This window comes from Mizuhopecten yessoensis, unplaced genomic scaffold (genome assembly GCF_002113885.1).
Source record: "Mizuhopecten yessoensis strain PY_sf001 unplaced genomic scaffold, ASM211388v2 scaffold3023, whole genome shotgun sequence".
NCBI lineage: Eukaryota > Metazoa > Mollusca > Bivalvia > Pectinida > Pectinidae > Mizuhopecten > Mizuhopecten yessoensis.
Window position 1 is genome coordinate 401,409 of NW_018404837.1, and position 27,832 is coordinate 429,240.

Genomic DNA, 27,832 nt, shown 5'->3' on the forward strand with positions numbered 1-27,832 from the left:
ACGTTAAGACAGCGGTGTGGAAATGCTTACGTTAAGACAGCGGTGTGGAAATGCTCACGTTAAGACAGCGGTGTGGAAATGCTCACGGAAATTAGTTTTCCAATGTTCAAAATAAGAAGTAGAAAAGTTGAAAAAATAAAATACAAAAAATCACCGCTGCTATTTTCGTTTTAACCGCGAATTAAGAAAAATGGTCTAATGGTTACTTCTGACGGTTTCGTAAATGCGACTACACATGTTATTTTAATGAAGACGTTATTTAACATCTTTCTGTGCTATAGTAATGCAGTATATTTAGCCGAACGTTCTGTTGTTCTAATCCGGAACTGGTCTGTTTAAAGGGACTACGCGTTACAAATAAAGTTCCCGCATGTTCAAACCTCGGAATCTAAAATAAAATGGAAAGGATTTCCCCACAATTAGGCTTCGTAATGGGAAAAAATGAAACAACGCAAATGTTTGCCATTATTTACAAGTATACATGTAACACATAATGGCGTTACTTATAATATATTAAACAGATACAGTTCATCGTATTATACATCAATTAGTATAAAACTTGTGCACATCTGATAAGAAAACCTTTCATTGGCTGCCAAATTAGATCCAACTTGATACACTTAAATAAGAAGTCCTAGACGAACCGGTTTGTTTCGGTGGAACATAATATTCCAACAAGTGGATCGGATGGTTCGTATTGGCACAACGTAAATGTTTCGCTAAATGGAACACGCTGTAGGTGTTGCTACACATGTTAAAATTTAAAGGTGCTTGATCTACACGATCGTGTTTTCACGCTGGTTAAAACCCGGGTCATATCATGTGATAAGATATCTTTGTATTTGATAAAGTCTTAACCTTACAGCAACACAACAAGGTCTAATTTCAGAAACTAAATGAGCTACAATAATGTAAACACTTGCTACACCGGAAATGAAACGTTTGTAGAAATGGAGTCGGAAAGGTAAATATTGCATAGAGATAGACAATCTTCGCCTCTTCAGTGGCCCCCTCGTTATAGCAAGAACATTGCAATATACCAAACTATCGGACATGACGACAAAAGCAACGTTATAACGCATCTTCAGTAATAAAATGTTCAAGGAAATTACGTTTGATTAAGGATATCAGGAATTGAAAATGCCTACAGGCTGCCTGCAGTAAAAGGCTAACAGTTTTAACACCCATGAACACAGTGGTTCAAATGTTCGACAAGATTTACCGGTCATAAACCAAAAAAGTACTTGATATGAGCTAAGATATAACACTCCATGGAAGGTACTGTATGATCCAGTATTTCTGGAGATATAGCGAGAACAAACTTCAAAAGTATAAATCCAAAATGGCGGCTTTGTGGCCATCTTATTTTAATGAATACGCCCTAATAGTAACAGACACTACTAGAAAAGTTGATGGAGACAAAAATGGGATAAAATCTCGTAATCCCTATGGTAAAAAGAGGTTTTACCTCTATTTCCCCTATTGGGACCCGCCCCTGTTCCCTGGGTGCCACACCAACCGTTTGTTTTACAAAATTGAGTCCCCTTGGCATAAGGATGGTCCAGATCAAATTAGGAATAAATACCTTGATCCGTATGGTAGAAGACTATTTCCCATATTCGGACCCACCCATCTGACCCACAGAGGGCCACACCCACCGTTTATACAAAACTGAGTTCTATTGCCCAAGGATACTTCAGACTAAATTAGGATAAAATCACCTTATCCCTACGGTAGAAAGATTTTACCTCTATTTCCCCTATTAGGCCCCTCTCCTCTGCCCCTAGAGGGGCCTCACCCACCGTTTAAACAAAAAGAGTAACCTAAGGATGCGTCAGACCAAATAGGGATGAAAGCCCTTAATCCTTATCGTAGAAGAAGGGTTTTAAAGGTTTACCTCTATTTCCCCTATTTGGCCCCCGCCCCACCGTTTATACAAAATTTGTTCCTCTCTCCCTAAGGATGCTTCATACTAAATTTGGACAAAATCCGTTCATTCCTACAGAAGAAGAGAATAATAATTTTAATGGAGACAAAAATTGGATAAAATCTCGTAATCCCTATGGTAAAAAGAAGGATTTTAAAGGGTTTACCTCCGCTCTGCCTCAAAAGGGATTTTAAAGGGTTTACCTCCCCTCTGCCTCTAAGGAGCGTGGTCCCCTAGAGGCAGAGGGGGCGGGTCCCAATAGGGGAAAAAGAGGTAAAACCTTTAAAATTCTTCTTCTCTTCCGTTTATACATAATTAGGTCTCGTGGCCTAAGGACGCTCCAGAGCAAATATAGTCAAAATCTACTGTGCCGTACAGGACTACAGGTAGTAGCGTTTAAAAGGAAAGGTTGACGAACGGACGGACGACGGACTACGGTCGCTGCAGTTGCCGAAGGACCATGGTGAGCTAAAAATAATCCCACTAGATTGAATAAAAACGCCCTTGTCAGCTACATGTATAATATATGACTACAAAATATGATGTGGGTGTTTAGTCTCTTCGCCTGTTTAATGTGTGAAATGTGATTACATTTGTCCCTTCTATCTTACATAAACTCATATGACAAGCTCACGCCATCTTTAATGACCAAAAACGACAGACATACATTTTGAACTTGAAAAAGTATGCATTTTCCCACCTAAATGAACGCCCATTTTAATAAGTTATTCACGAACGCCTTTACAATTAGAGCGCACACAATACCCAATCCTTTATAGACATGTGAGGGATTGATGCAGATGAGGCAATGCCAAGCTTTGGATTGAAAAATCATCTGGCTTAATGTTTGCTCCTGTTTAGGAAGGTCTTTTGTCGTAAACTTTCCAGTTTGGAACACCTACTTAGACGTGAATATAACAGTCACCGAAATAGAACAATGCTACACAATTCTGGTATTTGACTGTAGGACCTCCGAACCCTAGGCATTTACCTTAGAAAGAGGGAGCTACAGCAGAATCAATATAGACTGATTGGTGCCACTACGGTCCAGTGCATATTTACCTCACTATTAGTCTCCATTCTAGAGGCAGTGTTGACGGTATCTCCGAACAAACAATACCGAGGCATCTTCACTCCTACAACTCCCGCCACCGCCATCCCGCTGTGGACACCTGTAATGTCAAGGACACACCTCATCACCAGGCACTGTACTAAACCACAGGGACATGAGAATTTGTTACAGATATATTTGGACCTAAGCTAAGGTGTCAATAAACCTCATTAACATTAAAAAAGTGACAGGCTAACTGCGAAAAAATTTGAAGTGTGTTTGTGGAGGAAACGGAGTTCATGTCCGCGGAAGAATAATACATTTTTTGTGCATATATGAGTTTTTCAATGGAAAAATATCCATCTTTCCAACGGTACTGAGCATTTTCCCGTTGATCAACTAGACATGTTGTTTTTGATGCAAGAAAGTTATGTGTGGTCGACATTTCGACATCGAGAGCTGTCCTCCCTTATATATATGATCATTGGGGGTGTCATTTTTACCGAAAGTCAATCTAAACCCCTTAAAGATGTAACATTACTCTGAACACCTTAGTTTAGGTCCTAATATAGCTGTAACAAATTATCAGGTCCCTGTGTACTAAACCAGAGACGCTATAGTCTAATAGAAAAAACTGCATTCTGTTCCGTGTTATGGTCCTATAACACGGGACAGTAGTGCAGACAAAATGTATAGCGTATATGATCATTTGTGTGCATTCCTGTACCGTGTTATGGGACATAAACACGGAACAGAATGCTGTTTTATGTTTATATTCATATATTTCTTTGAATTTTAATTTCTAAGTTCATAACGCAATCTTAAATTTGAATTTCTACGAGGATAAACTCACCACATAAAGGGAAATGGTTTTCGTATATTTCTGTCCGCTCAAACTACAGGAATTTTATTAATGTTTGACCTACTTTAGATGGGCATCTAATGGCGTTTCTGTTTGGTAAGAATAGAAGTTCTATTTCATCTGCTGTCTGGGTAATAACAAGGCATGTCGAAACTAGGCCTTGTCGGAAGTACTCAACTTTTGGAATGTCAGGGAAAACATATTCGTAATATCGAAATATATTTCAGTGAAAAACTCTGAAAACTGAGTTATCAGTAATATAAGGCTTCACCGCATAGATCGCTGAAACCTATGACTTTAAACATATTTTATTAAACAGAATTGGAAAATAGGATTTGGCACAAGTTATTTAAGAAATATGTAACTAATTGTAAAGTTTTACTGTCTTATAAGGCGACATGACCTAGATAATTCGATATGTAAATTAGACGCTGTTCTTTTGCGCGTGCAAGATTTATCACGCTATCGTGTTGCCTCGTTTTAACTTGATCAATGTTGTGCCAACATTTCTCAGTGCGTAGGGTTTGGATTCCCGGATTGCGTTTACTTCTAAAACCATCATCATCGTACGGATATCAAGCGGATTTTCTTGGAAGTGCCAATGATACAACATCATACGATAGGCCTGACATGAGTTTGCATATTTAGTTGATTGCCATGACGTGATGGAAAGTCGCTGACCGGCTGATCATGATGCGACCTTCACCTTCACCGACTTCACCGGACAGCTGTGTTTTGCAACCACTGTTCAGACCGATGCTACTTTTTGCAACATTATTCTTCACACACGGTATGTACACTGTAGGCGAATGCTCGACATCACTTTGATGTTTTGAAAGCAGACGACGTTTTGCAGACCAGAAACAATTGAACACGTGTGACGTCAGATACGATGTTTATTTCAATCAATCAAACATTGGCACGCTATCGACATCGTTCGTCAAAACATGAAATCAACGCTTGACAGTACATACACACACTGGACACATCGTGAAATGTACGGCACTACCCAGTGAAGTAAAAACAGAAGTAATTGATAATTTACCATTTTGTCTTCAGACCTGTAAATTTTAAATGTCAATAATTAATAAACCATTTTCACTGCACGGACCCACATACTTTTAGGTCTATTGATCCGTGCAATCTTTTGAATGGCAGGCCTGTCAAATATTTTGATCCCGCCTGACAGTTATGCTATTTTTGTTAAAATACGGGTAGGTTGTTGGAACAGCATGCGTGCGCACTATTTCGCGTGCATTGGTTATTGGCATCGGTTATTGGCACGCGCATGGTATATCGCTCAATAATGCACTCTTTTTAACCAATGAAAACCGTCGTTACATCACAGACGTGGTAGAATACAACTTATGAAGCCATCTCCTTACAGCAATAATTCAAACCAATAGATGATGATATAGACTGTCAGTTACAATTCATAGTAGTGTGAAGCGATTTTTAAAGTAACACATACACATACAAACAAACAAAAACAAAACCATATCTTAAAGTCAGGTTCATAATCGAAACATGTTAAAATCTTCCACTGGATCTAACAAAAGTTTGCACTTGTCTGAATACATCACAATTTGTATCCAAGGCCAGATTTTCATTTCCAAACAGTAATAATCTCAACGTTAACTGTACATTTAAATGATTTATATGATCAAAAAGTACAGTACGAGCATTTGTGTAATGTTGACATTCAAAGAAGAAGTGATGGGCATTTTCGCAATGGTAGCCACAATTTATACAATTGGAGTGTTGGACCAAGTTTGCACGGTAAAGATCATGTTTGAGAGGACTGCATTCGAGTCTTAGTCTGGTATGAAGAATGTTTAGTTTTCTGTCATCACGTAGGTAATGTAATGTATATGGTATGTTGGGGACTAGAGCTGATTTCAAATATGAAAAAGACATGGATCTAATATTATAGTCTAGAGTATTCCACATTTTTAATGAAGAAGGCAAGAAAGATAAACTAGTAGTAGAGAGTCTAAAATTGGTAATTTTGTAGTTATCATTATTTCTAAGAGCAAGGCGGTTTTCTCCTACCTTAGTGGGAAGTAGATTTGTTAGGTAGTTTGGGGTTTGATGCCTATCCATTTTGTAGATAAATTGAAATTTTCGTCTTCTTCTTTTATCCGAAAATAATTCAAGACTAGTTTCTGTATATAATGATTCATTTCTAGCATATGACGGTAAACCTGTAATTATTCTAGCTACTTCACGTTGAGCCCTCTCTAACTTTTCAGAATCGACCAGAGTACAACCATTCCAAACCTCACATGCATATTCTAAGACTGGTAATATATCAGTTTTGTAAATTCTTAAGAGAGTATCCCGCTTCAACATTTATTTGAGTTTTCGCAATTTTTTTTTTTCATTACCGATTTATAGATTGCACTTACATGATCTGACCATTTTGTATGCATACTGTTAAAATTCAAAATATTTCTATAAAAAATCAGTTCAAGATCTTCATCTATATCATTTGAATTTGATATGAAAATAACTTCCGTCTTATTTTGATTGAAAGTAACAAGCCAAGTGTTAACCCACCTATTTAAAGCTTCCAGGTCCCTATTCAAAACTGCCTTATCTACAGGATCATCTGGAGATACCACAGACTATCAGTCAACACCTGACGTGATATGAATTTGAACAACTTACACACATGAAGAAAACCCCCAGAAAAGTAGTGTCTATTCCAGACAAGTAGTTGTCACAATATGCTTGATTTATCTAAGCTATTTTCGATGTGAAAATGTTTCAAAAAGGTAAAGTAAATAATTCATTTTTGAGCAAGCGGAAGTACAAGAACAATAAACCAGGAATTAATGCCGGGGCCTTATTATAATGAAATTAAGAAACTGAATTTTGAGACAAAAATTAAACTCTGTAACTCATGTTGTCTACATCAATCATTGACATCTGACAACTGACGTGATCTATTTTAGATGTCACCAACATATCACATCGACGATATATTGGATACATATTGGGAGTATTCTAAGAAAATATAACAAGATGAAATTATTTGTAATACGAGATCATACATTTTTTTTTTTTAGATACCAGTTATTTTAAGGCACGTGAAAGGAAAAATGAGAATTGCTAACAATGAAGAGTAATTAATTTGCAAGTTTCACACATTGTTTGCTAAAGCCTGAGAAAACTTGCATGCCTAGAACGTTAGCGCGAGGCTGTATGTATTAAGAGACTACCTTTGGGAAAGTCGTTCATTGGTTACATTAGGTGTGGTCTCGTGACGAGACGGTACCTTTTAATGGGCGGTCGCTACACCATGTCTTACTAACATGTAGTTACCGTGCCACATGCAGTTGTTTTGGAGATTACTTCATATTTTCACCAACAACCTTTATTTATTTACGCAGCCGTTTATATTGGAGTTATAAAGTATCACAGATACCTGTTGCACTTACCAACTCTGATTTTCATACTTTCGCCGGAAATGGGGTTGACGAGATCTTCCATCGTCACGAGCATGTCCAGCGCCATGTTACAAACGCTGGCAGCGTGATATTCCGTTACGTCCGGAGCACCTGCTACCCCCATATAGGCATCTCCAATGGTTTCCACCTACACAAATGTCAAAATATTGTTTTAGAGTGTTTGGATATACATTGATGTATGAGATATTTTAAATAAAGGTCAACTAACGACTGAACATCAAGGTCAAACAAAGACAATCGGTGTCAAAGATTGAAGCTAGCTATGTTAAAGTTAATTTTTAGGGATTTCCCTATGGCTGACGTTCTGATGTTNCCCCCCCCCAAGTAACATGCTATATTACCACGAGTTCGACATGAACGGCAATCATATATACATGTAATGAAATTTATGAAATAAAGAATTTGCTAAAGATAGTTGTTAATATGGTTATTCATATTTACATTTTAATTATTTAAGTGTTCTACAACCGTTTATATATATCTTTGGAGAGGTGTCCGGGTTTTGGTATGAATATACATATCCCTTACTGTTTGCAGATTGTCCAAATATAAATATACTACTCTGACCCCTACTGTTGGAAGAGCGTCCGGATATAAGTTTATACATATCCTTCATCAGCACTAAATGTAACTGTAGGAAGATATGTTTACTACTTTTTACTCTAAATATAGAGTGTTGTCCTGAATGTGTCGATCGCAAAATGCATGTACATGTGTATGTATACAGGGAAGAGGGAATGAGTATCCAAATATACAAACAAACCATAAAATACGCAAACAAAATGCATTACTACAATTTAAATTATCGATACCTTCTATTATCAATATTTGCAAGAGAAAACCCTAGGCTGATGTTTACAGTTGGTCTGCATATCGACACTCGAATAGCACATCTTAATGGAGACCCCATTCCCTTGTGTCGGTTAAAGCTGTGACGATTGTTTAGAGACATCATGCGATAACCACAATAAACGGCAAAGCTAGCAGGGGGACACGATCGGGACAGAAAGCAGCGAGAATGTTTCCATCGATAAGAAGCGTCATGCTAACCTAGACTGACATATACCCTACTGCGCATGTCTATTAGCTGGTGGGTTGTTGCCATTTATTGTTGTAACGAGTATATCGCGTGCAAAGCAGTCACATTTCATAAATCGATGGCATTTTACACAAGAAAACGAATTAATAAGCTTAGAGGTTTTAATCATGTATTCCTATGAATTTGCTATTCTAATAGCTGCCTAAGAGGAAAGGCCCAACATCACGCTCGCCGTTAACACATCGGGAAACGGGTCGTATTGTCTCGACCTGTTATTCCTTATGTAGTGTTAATGACCGAAAATGACGTCTTTGTTTTGGAGTTTTGGTCTCTATAGACATGGCTGATTTACACTAGTGTATCCGCTGGGCGTCCATTGGACGTACAAAGGATGGAAGTGTTGCCCAACTTCCCTGGGGTAGATTCAGATCTGTTAATTGTCTTACCGATCAACATATATCAATATACGTTGGTTTGTAGTAAAACGACACGGTGTCCGATAATATTCTAGACTGAAACTTTTGTGAGAGTTCTGTGAACTGTTCTAAGTGATTTCCCAGTATCTATACATTTTACGTAGTAATACGATATCAGCCCCCACACGACGTTTAGCAGATATGATTAAACTACTGTCGATTGACATGCCCGCTATAGGAATCTTCTGAAACATTCAAAGTATTATCGAAATTAATAATGATAATGTTTTATTGACCAAAATGTTGCTTCGGAACTACCGATTCCTTCTACGCAACAGGGATTTTATATTTTCCACAAAAAACGGTTTCACACGGTAGATATGATGGTTTCCTATTTACAATGTACATACATTTATCTACAGAAATGTTGGCATTAGACGAGTTGAACCCCGCCAGATGAAATGGTATCGACGTTCACCGTGTAAGTTTGGTATAGTATCCGGTAGATGTTGGAAATGGCACTTTTTTTCACGTTTTCCCTTCAACAAAAGTATGGAAAAGTTTATTTAAACTTATATTAATCACTCCTGTTGGTCTGGAGTTAGCGCTAGGTGGTCTTCATGTGTAAGGAAACGGGAGTACCCGAAGAAAAGCCACGTGGTCGAGAAGGTAACCCTATACTTTTTCACCACCGATTTTGGAATCGATCCTCGGCCGCCTCGGTGAAATGCGGGTGTGTTATCCACTTTGTCACCCCACCACTTGATTGTTAACGTGTAGACGTTGAGATTCGGACTACCGTTTCGAGGTTTTCCCATCTAAATGTTCTATATTGGCAACGTCGCAAAGCGAGTGAATAATTGATTGTTTGATGAGTTACCTTGTATACATGATGCAGCTCGCTGAGGTTATCAAACTTGGTGTACATAGCGTTCAGCATAGAAACAACGTCCATCGGGGAAATCTGGCTACAGATGGCGGTAAAGCCAACAACGTCGCTGAACACAATCGTCAGACAGTCGAATACCTATGACGTGATATATTAGTTTACAAACATATTAACACCAGGTTTCACAAGGAGGCAGTCACGAGTATGTGAACACTAGATGTACCTATATAAAGCTATTAGTGAAAAAGATAAGGAAATGTACACATTGTTTTTAAGAAACAAAAGGAAATATTTAAGATATTAAAGACATAAATACAAATTTGGCGACAAAAACAATATGTCACTCATTGCATATCGACCACTATAAACATCATATATTATACCGTCCTAAGTAAATTGGTAAGTAAGTAAGCAAATCCAGTGTATTGCAATAAGTATGTCGTATCATTAGGAGACAAGCCTCGGAAATCCGTAAACCGAATTACATGCGACATGAAGGCCTGAAATAATACTTTGCCATCTAATGCACGCACTTACCTCGCACGTGCTAATAGATTCCTCGCCACTTCGGAGTCGGTCAGCCACTGGTTTAGGTATCATCTGGTAGAGGAGTAAATCCGTCCTTTTCATCTCCTCGTCCAGTTTACGCATGCTTTCCTCTAGGGTCTTACTCTTTTGTTGCTCCTACATATAAGATACCATAGCAAATTTAACCGAGTTCGAAAGTAAATAAACAAAAGAGATGAAGTACACCAAAACAAATTTATATCATCTAATGTTTATCTGTTCGTGCGTCTGTGATTATATGATTATATTCAACAGGCTTTATATAATTATATTACATTGCTTCACAACATTTGTACCAGACCGGAAGTGCATACCTGGTCCAGTGCAAGCTTGAGCTCTGCAGACTGCTGAGTCCCCGCCAGCACAAGATCACGACTGGAATCGTGCATACTCAAGTCGTTGATATAGAGACCTGCCCTATCCATCGCCTCGAGGTTCTCCATCCTATAATTGAAATAGGTAATTACTAATAATAAATAATGCCACCAAGGTACCTGATCGTTAGAATCTCGATGTAAAAGCTTTCCTAAATTATTGCAGGCTCTGTTACACCATTCATTTTATTTCAAACTGGTACAATTATTTGATAGCTCGAGGAACTATCACGCATCTGTAAGAATTTGTTTTTAATCAACTGCGTTGCACAACATAATTCATGTTAACAATTACGAATTATTTACGTTCTTATACTCAACTGGCTTTATCATTTTTGATAATTAAATTGTCCATGATCTTTTGAACACGATGTATACAAAATAATCGCACTGGTAGTTTTTGCAGGAATAATGACATATTTCCTTTGCTAAACTTAATATGATTTGATTCTAAAAGTATGACGAACAAGACCAGAGTAATATATGTTCACAAAAAAAACTGTACATGTTGCATCGGTGTGTTGATAGAAATTCGAAAATATTGTATTGTGCAAATAAGTTGAGTCGACACCGATTAACATGCACACGAAAATATTCCGTCTTTGCGTATTGCAGAGTTATCTTCTCTTGGGAGCAGGTATTGATTGTTACGTCATTGGTTTGTGTGAGAAAATTACGTCGTTTTCTCAAAAATTGATGACGTTACTCTCACAAACAAGCGACGTAACAATCAATACCTGCTCCCAAGAGCAGATACCTCTGCAATACGCAAAGACGGAATATAAGGCATATTAATATACACTATAGAATTCTCGCTCATCTCCCTGTTCTTTGTGTAATGGGGAAAAGGTATTAAGAAGACAGTTTAAGGAACATGATAGACTTCCACCTTCCGCCTTCATCACTATGAACGTACATACTCGAATTAAAATGACCGAGCTACCAGTCTGAAATACAACCCTAAACTAGTGACTAATTTAACATGGCAAGACGTTTTGTCTATCTCTTATGCGATGTTAAACTATTCCCAAATGTGACTGCTACGTCATTCAAACTTCGGTTGTTAATGGTCACAGTGATGGATATTCTACCCATAAATGTACTGAAGCTTCGGTCGCCGATCGCAATGATCGTGACGGTTGATACGGATGACAAACGTCTATAATGATCGAGGAGCTGTTCATTTATTGTCATTTATTCAAAACCATTATCCTCAAGCCTTATCGCTCATGTAACCATTGAAGTGAAATTGGTGTGATGTGTCGACTGTTATATAGTACGGGACATCTCAGACGGCTAAATAGTACATTACAGGTACAACACAGCAGGACATATTTATTCCTGACATGGTAGGAACAGGGTTTTGGAACAATATTTCTCAAGAACAAATAATTACACTTTCCAGCAAACAACTAAGGAACTGGTTGACCTGAACGATCTTATTGACTTGGAATTGAGCTTAATCTTCCGCAAGATGACACAGACTTTCTGGGCAGTAGACAGAGAACAAATATCAAGCCATTATACTACAGCAACAATTTACACCAGATAATCCTCTAGAACCTACAATCTTATCATACTACTAAAACAGACAAACCCATTTAAAACAATAATCTAAAAGAAAATTAGCGTCAACTTTAAAAGCCATTTCCGGTTTTCTACGATGATATAAGTAGTGCTTATATTAGCTTAGCTATTACACTGCCCAGTCGCGTGTCCGTCGTCTGTCAGAGTCACACAACCGCAGGAAATAACATCCAATATATATCGCTTTTGATCCAGTAACGGTATAGTTAGACATGGACGGTATATGAAATGGCCTAAAACAAGATTAATCTATATTTTCCTCAATATTTCTGATTAATGAATAATTTGTATGAAAAAACACGAACTGCCTAGTATTAAATTTTATACATGCATTCTATAATCTTTGGATGGAGTGTTTTGCTCATCAAAACAGATGACAAGCAATGGTAGCAGGCATACCGTATAGCTGTGTAAAGTAGCAGTTAAAGACTCGTTGACCGTGTTTCAGATCGATGGTGACTTTTCGCAGGTAGAAAAAGAAGTACTGTGGATAGTGTAGTATTCCGTCTTTGCGTATTGCAGAGTTATCTTCTCTTTAGAGCAGGTATTGATTGTTACGTCATTTGTTTGTGAGAGTAACGTCATCAATTTTTGAGAAAACGACGTAATTTTCTCACACGAACCAATGACGTAAAAATCAATTCCTGCTCTCAAGAGAAGATAACTCTGCAATACGCAAAGACGGAATATGGCGGTCCATGACGTCTTCAAGAGCAATGTCTCTAATAGGGTCCAACAACTTGTGCCGAACACTAATAACTTCCCTTTTGTATGACGCTGTGGTATATTGTTTTGTTTTGTTTTACGCTGTTATACATTATGTCTTTGTGTGTTGACGTTGAAGTATGTTCTGTTCGTGTGTGTGCTAACGATGTGGAGAGTTCGTCCCTATGATTGCGTGTTCGCGAAACGTTCTTTTATGCTACAAACGTGTACGATAATACGTATTATATGCAACACCATGTACACACACTAGTGCTACATGTACCATGCACCTATTATGTTTAGTTGATGTTTAACAAACAGATATTCTGATAGAGTAGTCACATTTAATTACACTGTACTAGTGTACCCATGAAGCGATGACGTTTACCTACAATTATGGACCCATAAAACGGTGACGTTAGCCTACACTGATGTAAACAGGAAGCGGTGAAGTTTACTTACACTGGCGTGCCCATGAATATAATACAGTCCCACTCCGGCATGAAAACCATCTGTCCCTTCAGGTGCAGAGTGTGTTCAGCCTCTTGCTCTGTGTGTTAAGTTAAAAACATAGTAAAATTACTGATTTTGGTCAATTTCTAAATGTCAAAAGTGTGAAATTATGTATTTAACTGTTCTTTACATTATTCGACAATTATGTCCGTCGTGCGTTAAATTCACCAATGGTTATCCTGAAATTTGGTAAGAGGTTCGATGCACATTTGTCTCCAACGCGGGGGAAAACACCCGTGCCTACCAGCCCATTGAGGTTCAAACGCAGTGAAACAATCTAGAAATCGTTGCTGACCGAAGCCAAATGGTTAGTCTTAGCATATCGCATTTCTCTCAATGTTAAATGTCTTACTGTGGAGCATGTCTGTTTCACTGCCTCTGCTCTTTATCTGCCACACATTTCGTAATATGCCTACAGGGCTGAATGCAAAAAACTAAAAATGTGGTGTTTTTTTCATCTAATATGAGATTTAAGAATTAGTTAAAACACTTCTTCTATTCGACTAGCTAAAATGAAAACTGCTTGAATGTTTAATTTTATAACTTTTGCTGTTTAACTTTCAAGATCTACAGTAATCTTTCATTTTATACAGCTGTTGAACCGTTTAATTATTGCTAGTTGAAATGTTTAATTACAAACAGATATCGCACTATTTAATAATATAGAGCAAATGTTATGTTAAATTATATCAAACTGTTGTAACATTTAATTATATACAGCTTTGGTATTGTGTAATTATATAAGCCGTTGTAATGTTTAAGTACGTGTATATACAACTGTTGTATTATTTCATGATATACAGCTTTGGTATTGTGAAATCATATACAGCCGTTGTAATGTTTAAGTATTGCAATATTTAATTATATACAGCTTTGGTATTGTGTAATCATATACAGCCGTTGTTATGTTTAAGTATTGCAATAGCTAATTATATACAGCTTGGGTATTGTGTAATTATATACAGCCATTGTTATGTTTAAGTATTGCTATATTTAATTATATACAGCTTGGGTATTGTGTAATTATATACAGCCGTTGTAATGTTTAAGTATTGCAATATTTAATTATATACAGCTTTGGTATTGTGTAATCATATACAGCCGTTGTAATGTTTAAGTACGTGTATATACAACTACTGTAATGATTAATTATATACAACTGTTGTATTATTTATCTATAAACAAATATTGTCATGTTTAATTACAAACAGCTATTGCAATATTTAATTATATACAGCAGTTGTAATATCAAATAAGATACAGCTGTAGCGTTTTTTAATTTCTTTGTAGCTGCTGCATTGCTTTTACGTTACAAAATTATTAACTGTTCGGTAAATCTTTAATAACTGTTTGGTCTCTTATACAGATTGTTCGGTAAACCTTTAATTACTGTTTGGTGTTTGATAAAGATTGTTCGGTAAATCTTTAAGTACTGTTTGGTACCTTATAAAGATTGTTCAGTAAACCTTTAATTACTGTTTGGTGTCTGATAAAGATTGTTCGGTAAATCTTTAATTACTGTTTGGTACCTTATAAAGATTGTTCAGTAAACCTTTAATTACTGTTTGGTGCCTGATAAAGATTGTTCGGTAAACCTTTAATTATTGTTTGGTACCTTATTAACATTGTTCAGTAAACCGTTGACTACTGTTTGGTGTCTGATAAAGTTTGTTCGGTAAACCTTTAATTATTGTTTGGTACCTTATAAACATTGTTCAGTAAACCGTTGATTACTGTTTGGTGTCTGATAAAGATTGTTCGGTAAACCTTTGATTACTGTTTGGTACCTTATAAAGATTGTTCGGTAAACCTTTGATTACTGTTTGATACCTTACAAAGATTGTTCGGTAAACCTTAAATTACTGTTTGATACCTTATAAAGATTGTTCGACAAACCTTTGATTACTGTTTGGTGTCTGATAAAGTTTGTTCGGTAATCTTTAATTACTGTTTGGTACCTTATAAAGATGGTTCAGTAAACCTTTAATTACTGTTTGGTGTCTGATAAAGTTTGTTTGGTAAACCTTTAATTATTGTTTGGTACCTTATAAACATTGTTCAGTAAACCGTTGATTACTGTTTGGTGTCTTATTAAGATTGTTCGGTAAACCTTTGATTACTGTTTGGTACCTTATAAAGATTGTTCGGTAAACCTTTGATTACTGTTTGATACCTTACAAAGATTGTTCGGTAAACCTTAAATTACTGTTTGATACCTTATAAAGATTGTTCGGTAAACCTTTGATTACTGTTTGGTGTCGGATAAAGTTTGTTCGGTAAACCTTTAATTACTGTTTGGTACCTTATAAAGATTGTTCAGTAAACCGTTGATTACTGTTTGGTGTCTGATAAAGATTGTTCGGTAAACCTTTGATTACTGTTTGGTACCTTACAAAGATTGTTCGGTAAACCTTAAATTTTTGTTTGATACCTTATAAAGATTGTTCGGTAAATCTTTGATTACTGTTTGGTACCTTATAAAGATTGTTCAGTAAACCTTTGATTACTGTTTGGTGTCTTATTAAGATTGTTGGCTAAACCTCTCATTACTAATTAATATATGATCAAGATTTTGCGGTAAACCTTTGATTAAACTTCATCATACCTTTGATGCCTTTGGGTGTGATTTTGGATTTCTCATCAGTCCGCCTTAATGTACAACCCTCTGACGCTATCTCAAATACATTGTTTGTGGTGGCCATGATCTGTAAACAAATAATCCATAGATATATTAATTAAGTAAAAATATATATGTCCATTTGTCAAGAGATAGGTGGTCTTTCAGTTATGTTTAACGAATAATAGGTAGTTATAGAGAGGTGGTACCTACAACATATTCTACTTCTTATAGACTGGCGAGAGCTACAGCTAAATGTTGATAAAACATATTGACCTGCGGTAGCTTTATACCGGCAGAAGTTATAACCTGCAGAAAGCTATATTCTGGTTGGAGTTATAGGAATTCGGTCTCCCAAAACGAACTTAACTAACTCTTCACAGGTGGAAGCTGTCGTTGAACTATGAACAGGTGGTCTCTGGTTAATATCAAGTAATGATTATCTCTAAACAGTTTCAAAAAGTTTTAGATAGGCGGTAGTGGCAGCTACACTGTACAGATCATATCAAATACAGGTTTGATTACCGTTATGATAGTGTATACTGTACTATTTACGCAAGTAGTAGCTATTTAAAGGTGGTCTATCAGTCAAGTTCGACTATTACATTGTGATGTGGTCTCAAATAAAGGTTTGATTGTAAGAAAAGATACCTGGTCTTTAAAGCTTGTTTAATTCTACAGCGTAGTTATAGACAGGTGGTCTCTAAGACAGGTTTGATTGTACTTATAGAACATTGGTTCCTAAGGCAGGTTTGATTTTAGTTATAGACAGTTGGTCTCTAAGGCAGGTTTGACTGTAGTTATAGAGAGGTGGTGTCTTAGGAAGGTTTGACTGAAGTTATAGAGAGTTGGTGTCTTAGGAAGGTTTGACTGTAGTTATAGAGAGGTGGTGTCTTAGGAAGGTTTGACTGTAGTTATAGACTGTTGGTCTCTAAGGCAGGTTTGACTGTAGTTATAGAGAGGTGGTGTCTTAGGAAGGTTTGACTGTAGTTATAGAGAGGTGGTCTCTAGGGCAGGTTTGACTGTAGTTATAGACTGTTGGTCTCTAAGGCAGGTTTGACCGTACAAATGTAGTTGCAGAGGTGTGGTGTCTTAGGAAGGTTTGATTGTTGTTATAGACAGCTGATCTGTAAGGCAGGTTTTATTATAGTTATAGACAGCTGGTCTTTAAGACAGGTTTGACTGTAGTTATAGAGAGGTGGTGTCTTAGGAAGGTTTGACTGTTGTTATAGACAGTTGGTCTCTAAGGCAGGTTTGACCGTACAAATGTAGTTGTAGAGATGTGGTGTCTTAAGACGGTGTGATTGTTGTTATAGACAGCTGGTCTTTAAGGCAGGTTTGACTGTAGTTATAGACAGCTGGTCTGTAAGGCAGATTTGACTGTAGTTGTAGAGATGTGGTGTCTAAGGCATATTTGATTGTAGTAATAGACACTTGGTCTCTAAGGCAGGTTTAACTGTAGTTATAGAGAGATGGTTTATAATGTTAACACAGGTGGTATATAATAACATGATCTCCATAACAATTTCACTTGATATATACAAGTGGTTGGTAAAGACAGATTGTTAATATACCTCATGGCATTAGGTAATGTTCTTAACCCCTTAAACATATCATATGACACCGCTCCCGGGACACCATGCAAATTATCATAATGCTATGTCTTAACCCTATGGTTGTACTTACGCTTTCCCATGTCAACTCAACCAATGGACGTATTAGGCTGAAGATTTCCTGAAGGGACTTTCCTTTAATGTAGGGCATGACCGCCATTAGACTCACTCCTATACTTTTGATCTTTAGCTGTCGGTTAAAAACAATATGGAATGGAAATAATTCGAAGAAAACGTCAGACCGCAAGGGTAGTGACTCCGTTATATGGTCGATACTTCTGAATAACTTGATGTATGCTGTGTTATCAAAGGAAAGCCGCATGACCACGTGCACGAGATCGCCAAGAGTTGTTTCACTTGTCACATTGATGGTGATTTTAGTATTGTAGAAGAGACGGCCCACCTGCCGGATCTGACCTTGGACATATTTGACAAATCCCTTTCTCCTACTTCTATAGTGTAATGTAAGTCCAGACTGTGTTTCATTGTCGACGAAAAACGAAGGCGGTTGCAACTTCGGATAACTGAAACGGAGGTACTCATGTAAGTTATCGAGTCCACTGAGAAAATCTCTCATATTGCGACCTAACACCTTCAGGACCTTATCGTAACCGTATTGACCGACAAAACTCACAAAGCTAACTCCAAACGAATCCATCAGGTCGTCAACGTCCTCCCCTGTCAATTCGGCCGTAGCAGTGGCTATAGCCATCACAATATTTTCGCTGTATATTCCATGAGTGGCGAAGGTCGTAGTCTGCAAGTTGGCGGCCCTACGTATGTATTCCCAATTTTCTTCGCCATAATTATCAATGATGTAATCGACAATGGCCTCTAGAAGTAACCCGTACATATCAGTCGCGGTTTGTCGGAACCGGAAGTGGTCCGTAAGTCAATCTCGTAAGTAGCAGACTGTTAACAAAGTGGCATCCTATCGTAACACTGAGGGTACTGCACGCATCGGATTAGTGGCTACCACACGGTATAATTACATGATGGTTTGTCTGTAAAAGAAAACAATTTTAATCAGAAAGCAGCATTATAGCACATCCAGACACTAGCCACTTCACTGTAACGAATCCATCGTTCCACATGTAAGACAACACGCCAATGATCTATTAACATACAACTAGCTGTAGTGATATAGGGGTCCCTAGATAATTCTCTGCCAGATTAATCACAAAAAAGGAGGATAAAGCTACGGAGCACACTAACATACTCTAACACCACGATAGCGATTAATATTGAAAGTAGCATACCTTCTTGGTATGTTCGTACTATGTGCTACCTAACCGAATTTACCTGTATTAGATAAGCAAAGGAGGATTTTTATAAAGGAGAATCACATCTAGGTGGATTAGGTGAATTTATTACGTTTTGTCGTCCACGTTATTACTGCCTAGGGTATCATTAGAACCCTAGTTTAACTGTTAATGCTTCATCAACCAGCGATGTTAGTACTCATATTTTGCTATATGAAATCAACTTGTTGCTGGTCTTGACCAAGATAAAAACTTTTGATGAGACATATTGACCACAGAACTTTGTAACGTGGTAAGTAACTCAGGGTCAGCGGATATCGAACCATACCTACGAGTGTCATGACCCATCACAAGGTTTATAAAACATCGCAAATAGCGCATTTATATAAACACAATTACATAAGTCGAGGTTTAAAAACACAACGAAAGCGCCTCATTGAGATAATACAACCACATTTATCGAAGTATAAATGCACCACCCCATAGGCCTAAGTATTATAATAACTACACAACTATAAATTCTGAATTGAAGCAGCTCCACCAGAAATAGCGCAAAGCACATATGCCTTAGTGTAAAACACAACCACATATGCCTTAGTTTAAAATACAACCACATATGCCTTAGTGTACTATTATATAACCACTACATATACTAAAGTGTAACAAGGCCATCGTACATGTTCAGTACCATTTATGATCTCTACACGTGCAGACTTGTAATACCACCATGTCAACGTTATGTTTATATAGGTATCCACGGTCATAATGACAATACAGAACTGTATATTCACTGATCTATTCACGTTGTTCCTATACAAAATCGACAGTGTGCAAACAGTTAATCCTTCCTTGTAGGAAATCTTGTTAACCTTGTGATGTACGTGTTAATCGGCCTTCAGCAGCACTTTCATCCCCTTAATCGTCGATCATAGTGAGACCTTTAAAACGAAAGATATAAAATATCTATATTTCCTTTGATGTGTTCCCAATGTTAAAATCCATAATATTTGAATTCTGAATTCCAGTATGGACAAGACAAATTGAAATGAAGCTTCCGGTCGCAGAATACAATATATTTTAACTATTTGGTGCAAAGAGCGAAAAATACTATTTTTACTATAATTCGGGATATTAATCAATGACGTTGTGTACAATGTACATTTACTGAATAAAATTAACAACTTCATTAATTCATTCTATTATTCACCTTGCCTGACAAGCATGTGTTTCATGATTTTCTGAGAAGGATACGAGAACACGGATTGTACACGTTTTTATATAACTGAAACTGTGAGTTAATTTACAATCTAATCCCTAGTTGACCTACTTCGCAACACGAGGTTAAGGTTTAATGGTGTTCCTTAAATAGACCAAGACAAATTAACACTGTACTCTATCATAGCTATCGTAAGTACATAGAGGAACAGTTTCCTTCGTACTACTTAAATTATAATATTAATCCACGTAGATAAATAAATAAGACACATATTGAAAAGAATCAATTGATACAACGTAGCATTTGTTTTCCGAAATAACGAGGGAAGAACATTTAACATCGAAGTGGTATAATAGGGCACACATAGACCTAGGCCTACAGTGAAAGAGGGAGAGAGAGACACAAACACAGAGATACAGGGACACAGATTGAGGAAGAAGGATGGAAGAGGGGAGTGGGATAAGGAACAAATAATTTTAGAAATACTAATATTAAATAATAATAAGGTATCAAAAGACAAAGCTGAATATTATTTTTAAAAGCGATAAAAAAGTAACTAAATGCATACGATTGTTACCAGATTAGACTACATACCTGTGTTTCTGTAATGCTATCCAAGTCGCGTGGTCAGATGTGTGTTCACTAAGAGACCATAGGGATTGAACCTTCATGTTACCACAACATCGCTTACGTGTGCTACAATGTTCGCTTTGGATGGTTTGGAGTCAAGGAGAGCAAACCATAACACCAGTATGTGTTCATGAGCACGTGCTGTCGATTTATGCCACTGATTTCATAGATATAATTCTTGTACATTCATAAAATATTTAGTACAAAATATAACGGGCCTTTGATACGGCATATATAATTAACAAAACCGCAGTTCCAGATCATATCAGTAAATCGGTGCCTTGGATCTTGTCTCAATATCTCATTCACGCTCTGGCAACATGAATGATTAAATCATCTTTTAACAGCGAAACAGAAAATATGATTCTTTTTATGTTTTAAAAACAATGTCATGCTATTGTGTTAGCGCGTCGTTGGCCCAGTATGTATTACATACGTTGTCATGTACGCGATTAAAAAGGGTAGTGTCATGGATGTGATGTTAAAGATGATGGCATGGACGCGAGTTTTAAGGTTTTAGCCGTGGACACAAAGCAACATTTGATGGAGATATAAAATTACACTAATATATTCGATTGGAGAACTAAGAAACTAATCGACTAACTTGATCGAACATGTAAATGCTGATTTATTATACGATGTTTTTAAAGCAGTCACCCTTAAGTTTTCCCGTTTTATAAAATGCTCCTCCCCGAAATACAGCGTGTTTACAAGGATAAAGTAATCAGAAAACAATAATGCAGAAAAGTAACGTATTAAAACAGGAACGAATGTACATCTATATAAATACGTAGAAGCAATTCACACGCATATTTTATTTTTTCGTTGATAACAAATGTTTCGAAAGTAAAAAGTAAAGAATGAATATACTACAGCGCAAACCAACAAGATAAAATTAGAACCAACATCGGTATGGAATGACATGAACAAAAACAATGGGGGCATTAAAACGAAAAAGAAATCACCTGAAACCCTAGACTACAGAAACAAAGGGGAATCCAATTGCACGAGATCTACATAGTAACATGCTTTCCACCCTACGTTTATGAAGCATACTTCATGTGTTGTTATTCGGGGATTTCTTGTACCATACATAATATGTCATATTATGCTTTGTTTTAATGTTTTTAAACTATTAAATGTTTCATTATTGTTTTAAATTTAAAGCAGCGTATCGAAAAAATAAAACAATCAAACAAACAAACAAACAAACAAAATGAATAAACAAAATGAGTATGATGTTAATAGGAATAAAAAAAAGCATTAGTGTTAGTTGTAAAAAAGACCTCAGTGAATCAGCTTTCACCTTGGAACTCGTGCGTTTATATCTTTCATATTCATTAGGAACAAGTATGGAACCAGAAGTGCATTAAGAGATAGAACAGGTTTTAGCACGTCAGGCCTGGCTGTTATACTTGGTTCATTAATTATCTGTCATTTCGTATAGCGAAATTCAATGGCAATAACTTTTCATTTTATAACCCCTGTCACATATTCCTGTCACGAATATAAATCTCAAAAAGGCAATCGAACGTAATGAAATCAACATCGTTTCACAAAGGATATTGAAAGTTTTATCATTGGTCGGGAAGTGTTTTGTTGTAATTTGTTTATTGATGTTTCGGCAAACTCAGTCTATACGTAGGAAAACGTTCCCTCTACACTAAAGACATAGTTACAATCGTTACAAATGCCTGATTACAAAAGGGATTCCAGATACCTGTCGACACCAGATACCTGTCGACAATGTCTTTAGTTCAGATATTTGATGGACGAGGGCATAATTTGCCTCTATGTCCTTGTCTTAATTTGAGATTGATCCTTATTTTTTGGAATGATCCTCATTTGACATTTCCTACCTTAAATCTACAGTATCACATTGGTACACAAAAAACATTTCAATAGTTCATCAAACGGAAAATTAAAATAGAATATTATGGTTTGCAAGGTAAATAATGTCACGATTCCATGGCAGTTCACGAACTCGAAAGATACAACTTTTAGTCTCTTCCTCCTCATGGTTTTCTGTTGCTTCGTTTTCAATTCCTTATCCCTTTCTCTTTCATATTTCGTCAAATCAATTTCTATCTCGATTGTAGAAACACCCGGAGTATTCTTAAGATTTCGATATCAGCGAAAACCACTCTTTTTGTTTCTGACTACCCAGGAGTTAGAAGAATAGGTCTGCTTTTGTTTTCAGTTTCGTTTCATTTTCTTAATCTTACGACTTTACTTAATATGTTGTTGTCTGCAACTTGCACAACTTAAATGGTATTCGAGTATTCCTAGGAGTAACTTTATGTAATAAGATGCTTTTCTCTGCTGACGAACTGTTCGGCCTAAGGTAGGCTGGAATTTATTCTTGTTCTGTAAACAGGAATTGCTTGTTTCGTAATTAATTATCTGGTATTGCTTAAACTTGTTAATTTGTAAACTTGTAACATTCTTAATGGGTTTATAGACATGTATATGTATTTTGTTTAGACAATACATATATGGAAATCAAACTCAGAAACACTATCGGCACACCTGCATATATCTTCTCCATGAGCATTGCACGTTTTCTTTATCTCTTTATGATATTTGTAAGAAATGTGTCTCCTTGTACCACATAGATAAACCTGCTAATAGCTATAGATATCATCAGTGCTACGTTACATTCACTTTATTTTAATCATATCATTCTGTGTTTTAAATGCTTAACTTACAAAATCTAGATTTTCCGGTGCATTCCAATCGAAACGGTGCCAATATCGTATTTTTGCTATGGATAAAAACACATTTTGTTTAGCATAACATAGTTTGGTAAATTACACTCGCACAGGTGGAAACATATGCAATTTTAGAAATGTGAATGAATGGCATATTGATGGGACATATTTTGTTTTTACTACAGAAAACATTGATTATAATTCTGGAAACTAAAAAAACGATTTAAAAAAGTTTCGTGATATAAAGCACGTTTCACGTGCACATGCCCATATATTCAGCGCATTATAATTACAATTCACCGCGCGGAAATATGATCCGGAACAGTTGGCAGAAAATCTACAAATGCAGGTCTTGTTTTAAAGATAGAACCTAACACATGAGTACTGATACAAAATCACATAAGCTATGTCAGTATTGGAAATATAGTGTATACAAGTACACTTGCTTATCCTGTTAGATTTCACTGTAAGATATGATAGAATACCAACCTCAGTTATCCGGTATGTTTCTCGCAGTGTTACGCTAGCAGACTGCTAAATCGTTGAGGATAGAGATAAATGCACAGATATCGCGAATAATTAATTTAGATGACAGGGGCTGCGCGAGTGATAGACGGACAGATATACACTGTTATCTGGCGGAGGAGAAAGAGTAAACGCTTGCAATAAAAGTTAATGGGAATCATACAAGACTCACTTTCCTTTATATCTTTAGTACGTGAAAACTGTCCACAATATAAATCATAAATGATTCAATCATAAAGCAGAAAGGAATTGATTTTTATTTAATAAATATCGTGGGCTTAAAACCCGATGATTTAAATTCTCTGGTATCATATTACATGGCACGCAAAGACCCTTTATTTTAACTACATTTTGTTTGTTTTTCCAACTATATTTCTAAGGAATAACTTTCATACAATCTTTATATGACCCCAAAATACCACATTTATACCCCCCTTTTCCTAATACTATCTTGACATAGCCCCTCTAAGTAACTTTATACAATTCCTTAACATCATTTCCATTTATCCGCGCTTTCACATGGAGGCAAGTACACCAACATACCCTGTCTCAGGCACACATGCACGCTTACAAAACACAGAGACAGTAATACAGATTGCTGGTTTTATATTCCCCTTTTACTAGATAACAACGGTCATTTCAGTGTGTAGCATGACAGTATGAAATGCTTTCTTTTCATGTCAAATAAACTGGGTAATAGACATACTTTATTGATTCATGGCAGGTTCTGCATTTTGCACAGGAAGCGATTTGGTCGGATGTCACTTCAGTTCATGTTATTGATTTTTCAAATCGTATTTGCAAATGCTATCATCGCTTGTCGCTGTTATGGCATTTCTATTATTCAAACAATTATATTAAGGCATGTGTAATACAAGAAGCTGAAAATTGGGAACTCTTCCGTACAGTCTATCCATTCAGAACTCCACACATTGTAGCGATTTGTTGGGGAAGGTTGCATTTATGTCTTTCTTGGATACCGTGAATTACTTAAATGGTTCATACACTTGTTTTTTGTGGATTTATCTTTCTATTCATTTGTAATTAAAAAAGCTTAACTTTTCACTCAATGTGAAGGCATGTGAATTATTCAGAAATAAATGATAGCTTGATATTATATCTTTTGTTTGACGTGGAATATCTATCACGGGGCGTGTTATTAATCTCCAGTAGATAACCAAGCAAGTAGGACTGACACATCTCATACCAATATGAACCTCCCAGGACACCGACGTATCACTCATACCAATATACACCTCCCAGGACACCCACGTATCACTCATACCAATATAAACCGCCCAGGACACCCACGTATCACTCATACCAATATAAACCTTCCAGGACACCCACGTATCTTAATTTCATCATGTTGGTTCCCAAGACAAGCATATGCTATTTCCTGTTTTAATAATAATGACAATGTCAGAGTTTAATTTTTACCTGTGCATCATTACGTTCTAAGCTAGTTTCTTTTAGTTTTGTAGGGGAATACTGCGGTTCAATTAGCGGTACAAAGGTATTTTAACCCACAGGGAACGTTGGATTATGTCGTATATATTAGACAGTCGCTCTGCAGGAAAAACCCTCGTCAAGGATTTAAAATTAATCCGAATCAATTTGGTAATGAATTTCAGTACATTATAATGTTACACTTGTGTATTGAGTGGTTTATATAAGCACGATAATAACAAGATAAATAATTACGATCTCAAGATTAATTATGATATCCTCTTCAATTAATTACATCGTGCAGATTTTTGTAATAGCTTACAAGAGGGTAATTATTTGTAAAATAGGCATGAACAAACTCAATGTCAGAACTAGAACATCGAATGTTTACTTAGCATCATTTTTTTTTTTTTTTTTTAAATATGCCTAAAACGTGGTCAACTAATGCCATCCCTAACAAAGCGTTTAGATTTAGACTTTTTGCGGGTCCATGTTTCTACACACAAGTAGATGGTTCCGGCTAGTCCTGACTTATACCCGGATCGCGATAAGTCGAATTATTCAAGCTTGCAACAGATTGTGTGACGCTTGTTCATCCAAAGATGGGGTCCATTTTTGGCCAAGGCAGCGATTTTTTTTCTTCATATTCTGCAACAACGTTGCCAGACAGTATTGATAAGTGATAGTCTCAGCTCCTTAGGGTCCCATTTGGCCAAATGGGAGCTCCCTGAAGTACTCCTGCTCAGAACATGAATTTATACTTACTCAAGTGCCTGAAAAACCCACTATGCTAAACTAAAGCTGATTCTTGTCTTTATAATGCTGCTGTGAAGGTGTTATTGATAATTTTGATTCCAAATATTTACTTATTTATCAGAATCTATGATGCCAGTACTTGGTTCTTTGTCAAAACTGGAGTCCAAAATGAGCTAAAAAAAAACTTGGCATAACTTCACATTCCTCATGTTAATGCTTTTTAGTGTCAGTCCACCAAATAGTATTGCTTACAAATTATGCTACATATGTATTCTTTATATGTTGCAAAATAAATTAAATACTGACACCGGTAAAATGTTAATTTCCAAAACTTTAAATTAAGTGACCCACATTTTTGACTTTCTGCTAAAAGAGTAAAAATAGCATATGTAGATACAATTATAACCTGTGCATAAAAATCACATATGGAAAGTGAAATTATTTACTTTTGTATTTGAAGAGGACGAATTCTAGCACTTGCATTTTGTATTCGTTCAATTTTGTTATTTTACTTATAACTCTTATATTACTTAAATGCAGTGTCTTAAACAAAGACAAGGAAAAATGTAAAAAGATATTTAAGTCTCACATTCGTGACACTTCGCCTTCATGACAAAAACTATATAGACATACTTTTTTTGGTTTGTGAGTAAGGAGATTGTGACCTGTGGTAAAACATGTATCCCAAATAATATAGTATACTATTCGTTTACCAGCTGGACACTGACAATAATGATCTTTTACAGGATCATTAGTGTCTTTACTGTCTTTTTTGATCCAGACATTGTACTTTGTTTGAGAACGAATCTGACCAGGTAATAAGTCGGCTGAGTGGCGATTCACCCAGATCTCACAGTCACCGTCCGATGTAAGGTGTCCTGAGATGTAACCAGAAGCTTGTTTATTCTGGTATGACCCACAGGTCACAGTTATAAGGTACTCTAAATCAAGATCAGGGAAATCAATGTTAGTGGCATCCAACTATGCCATTTAGCATTGGGCCTTTTGCTGAGACCTGGTTCGGTTTTTGCTCTTTCAGTAAGCTGATTTTCACAGCCAGATCCCGAGATTAATTTGAAACATGAATTGGGCCTCGAAGGCCATTAAGGCAAGCAGTTGTAATTCGGACAAGGTCAGAAATTATGGTGATGAAGTGTTGTATTATAATTGATTTTTGAAAATACCTGTTTTAAACGGCCGTGATAGCTTTCAACAACCCATCTGGCTGTAGTACATCTGCAGTCTTCGTTTGTAGAGAAACTGTCATGTTGCGTTTGGCCTGACTGAAGATAGGGAGTCATATATGTCTCATACCCAGATGACATCAACATGTCAAGTACATCTCGGAAACCCCTGTCAACGATGATATTATCATTCCCTTCTAGTAATAATTTCAGGATTGTTTTCGAAGAACATCACAGAATTTGTTGTGAAGAAGTGTTACTATTTCTTTCAAATCGAGGTCTGATTGTCGTATCGGCGTATCCCTGTACTGATGAGTTAGAGACCTTCACTTAATTAAATTCCAAATGTACACTACCGTATGTCATGGAAAATGTCTCGTTACACAACTGCATACTTGTGTTACAATGAGATATATATCCATTAATTCCTATGTATACTGTATATATATCTACATCAAACAAGGTT

At 36.5% G+C, this 27,832-nt stretch overlaps 1 protein-coding gene across 1 annotated transcript in view; it reads right to left on the reverse strand.

The window, feature by feature from the left end:
• The window catches only part of LOC110446861 (soluble guanylate cyclase 88E-like), a 101,549-nt gene that overhangs the window by 3,738 nt on the left and 69,979 nt on the right, over window positions 1–27,832 (reverse strand). The window contains exons 3-10 of the mRNA XM_021492193.1: window positions 17,707–18,637; window positions 16,009–16,108; window positions 13,353–13,440; window positions 10,539–10,668; window positions 10,195–10,341; window positions 9,649–9,795; window positions 7,284–7,440; window positions 2,990–3,099 (exon numbers count right to left, since the gene is read on the reverse strand). Coding sequence (XP_021347868.1) covers window positions 2,990–3,099; window positions 7,284–7,440; window positions 9,649–9,795; window positions 10,195–10,341; window positions 10,539–10,668; window positions 13,353–13,440; window positions 16,009–16,108; window positions 17,707–18,486 — 1,659 coding nt within the window. The 5' untranslated portion in view covers window positions 18,487–18,637. The remainder of the gene's footprint in view (window positions 1–2,989; window positions 3,100–7,283; window positions 7,441–9,648; window positions 9,796–10,194; window positions 10,342–10,538; window positions 10,669–13,352; window positions 13,441–16,008; window positions 16,109–17,706; window positions 18,638–27,832) is intronic.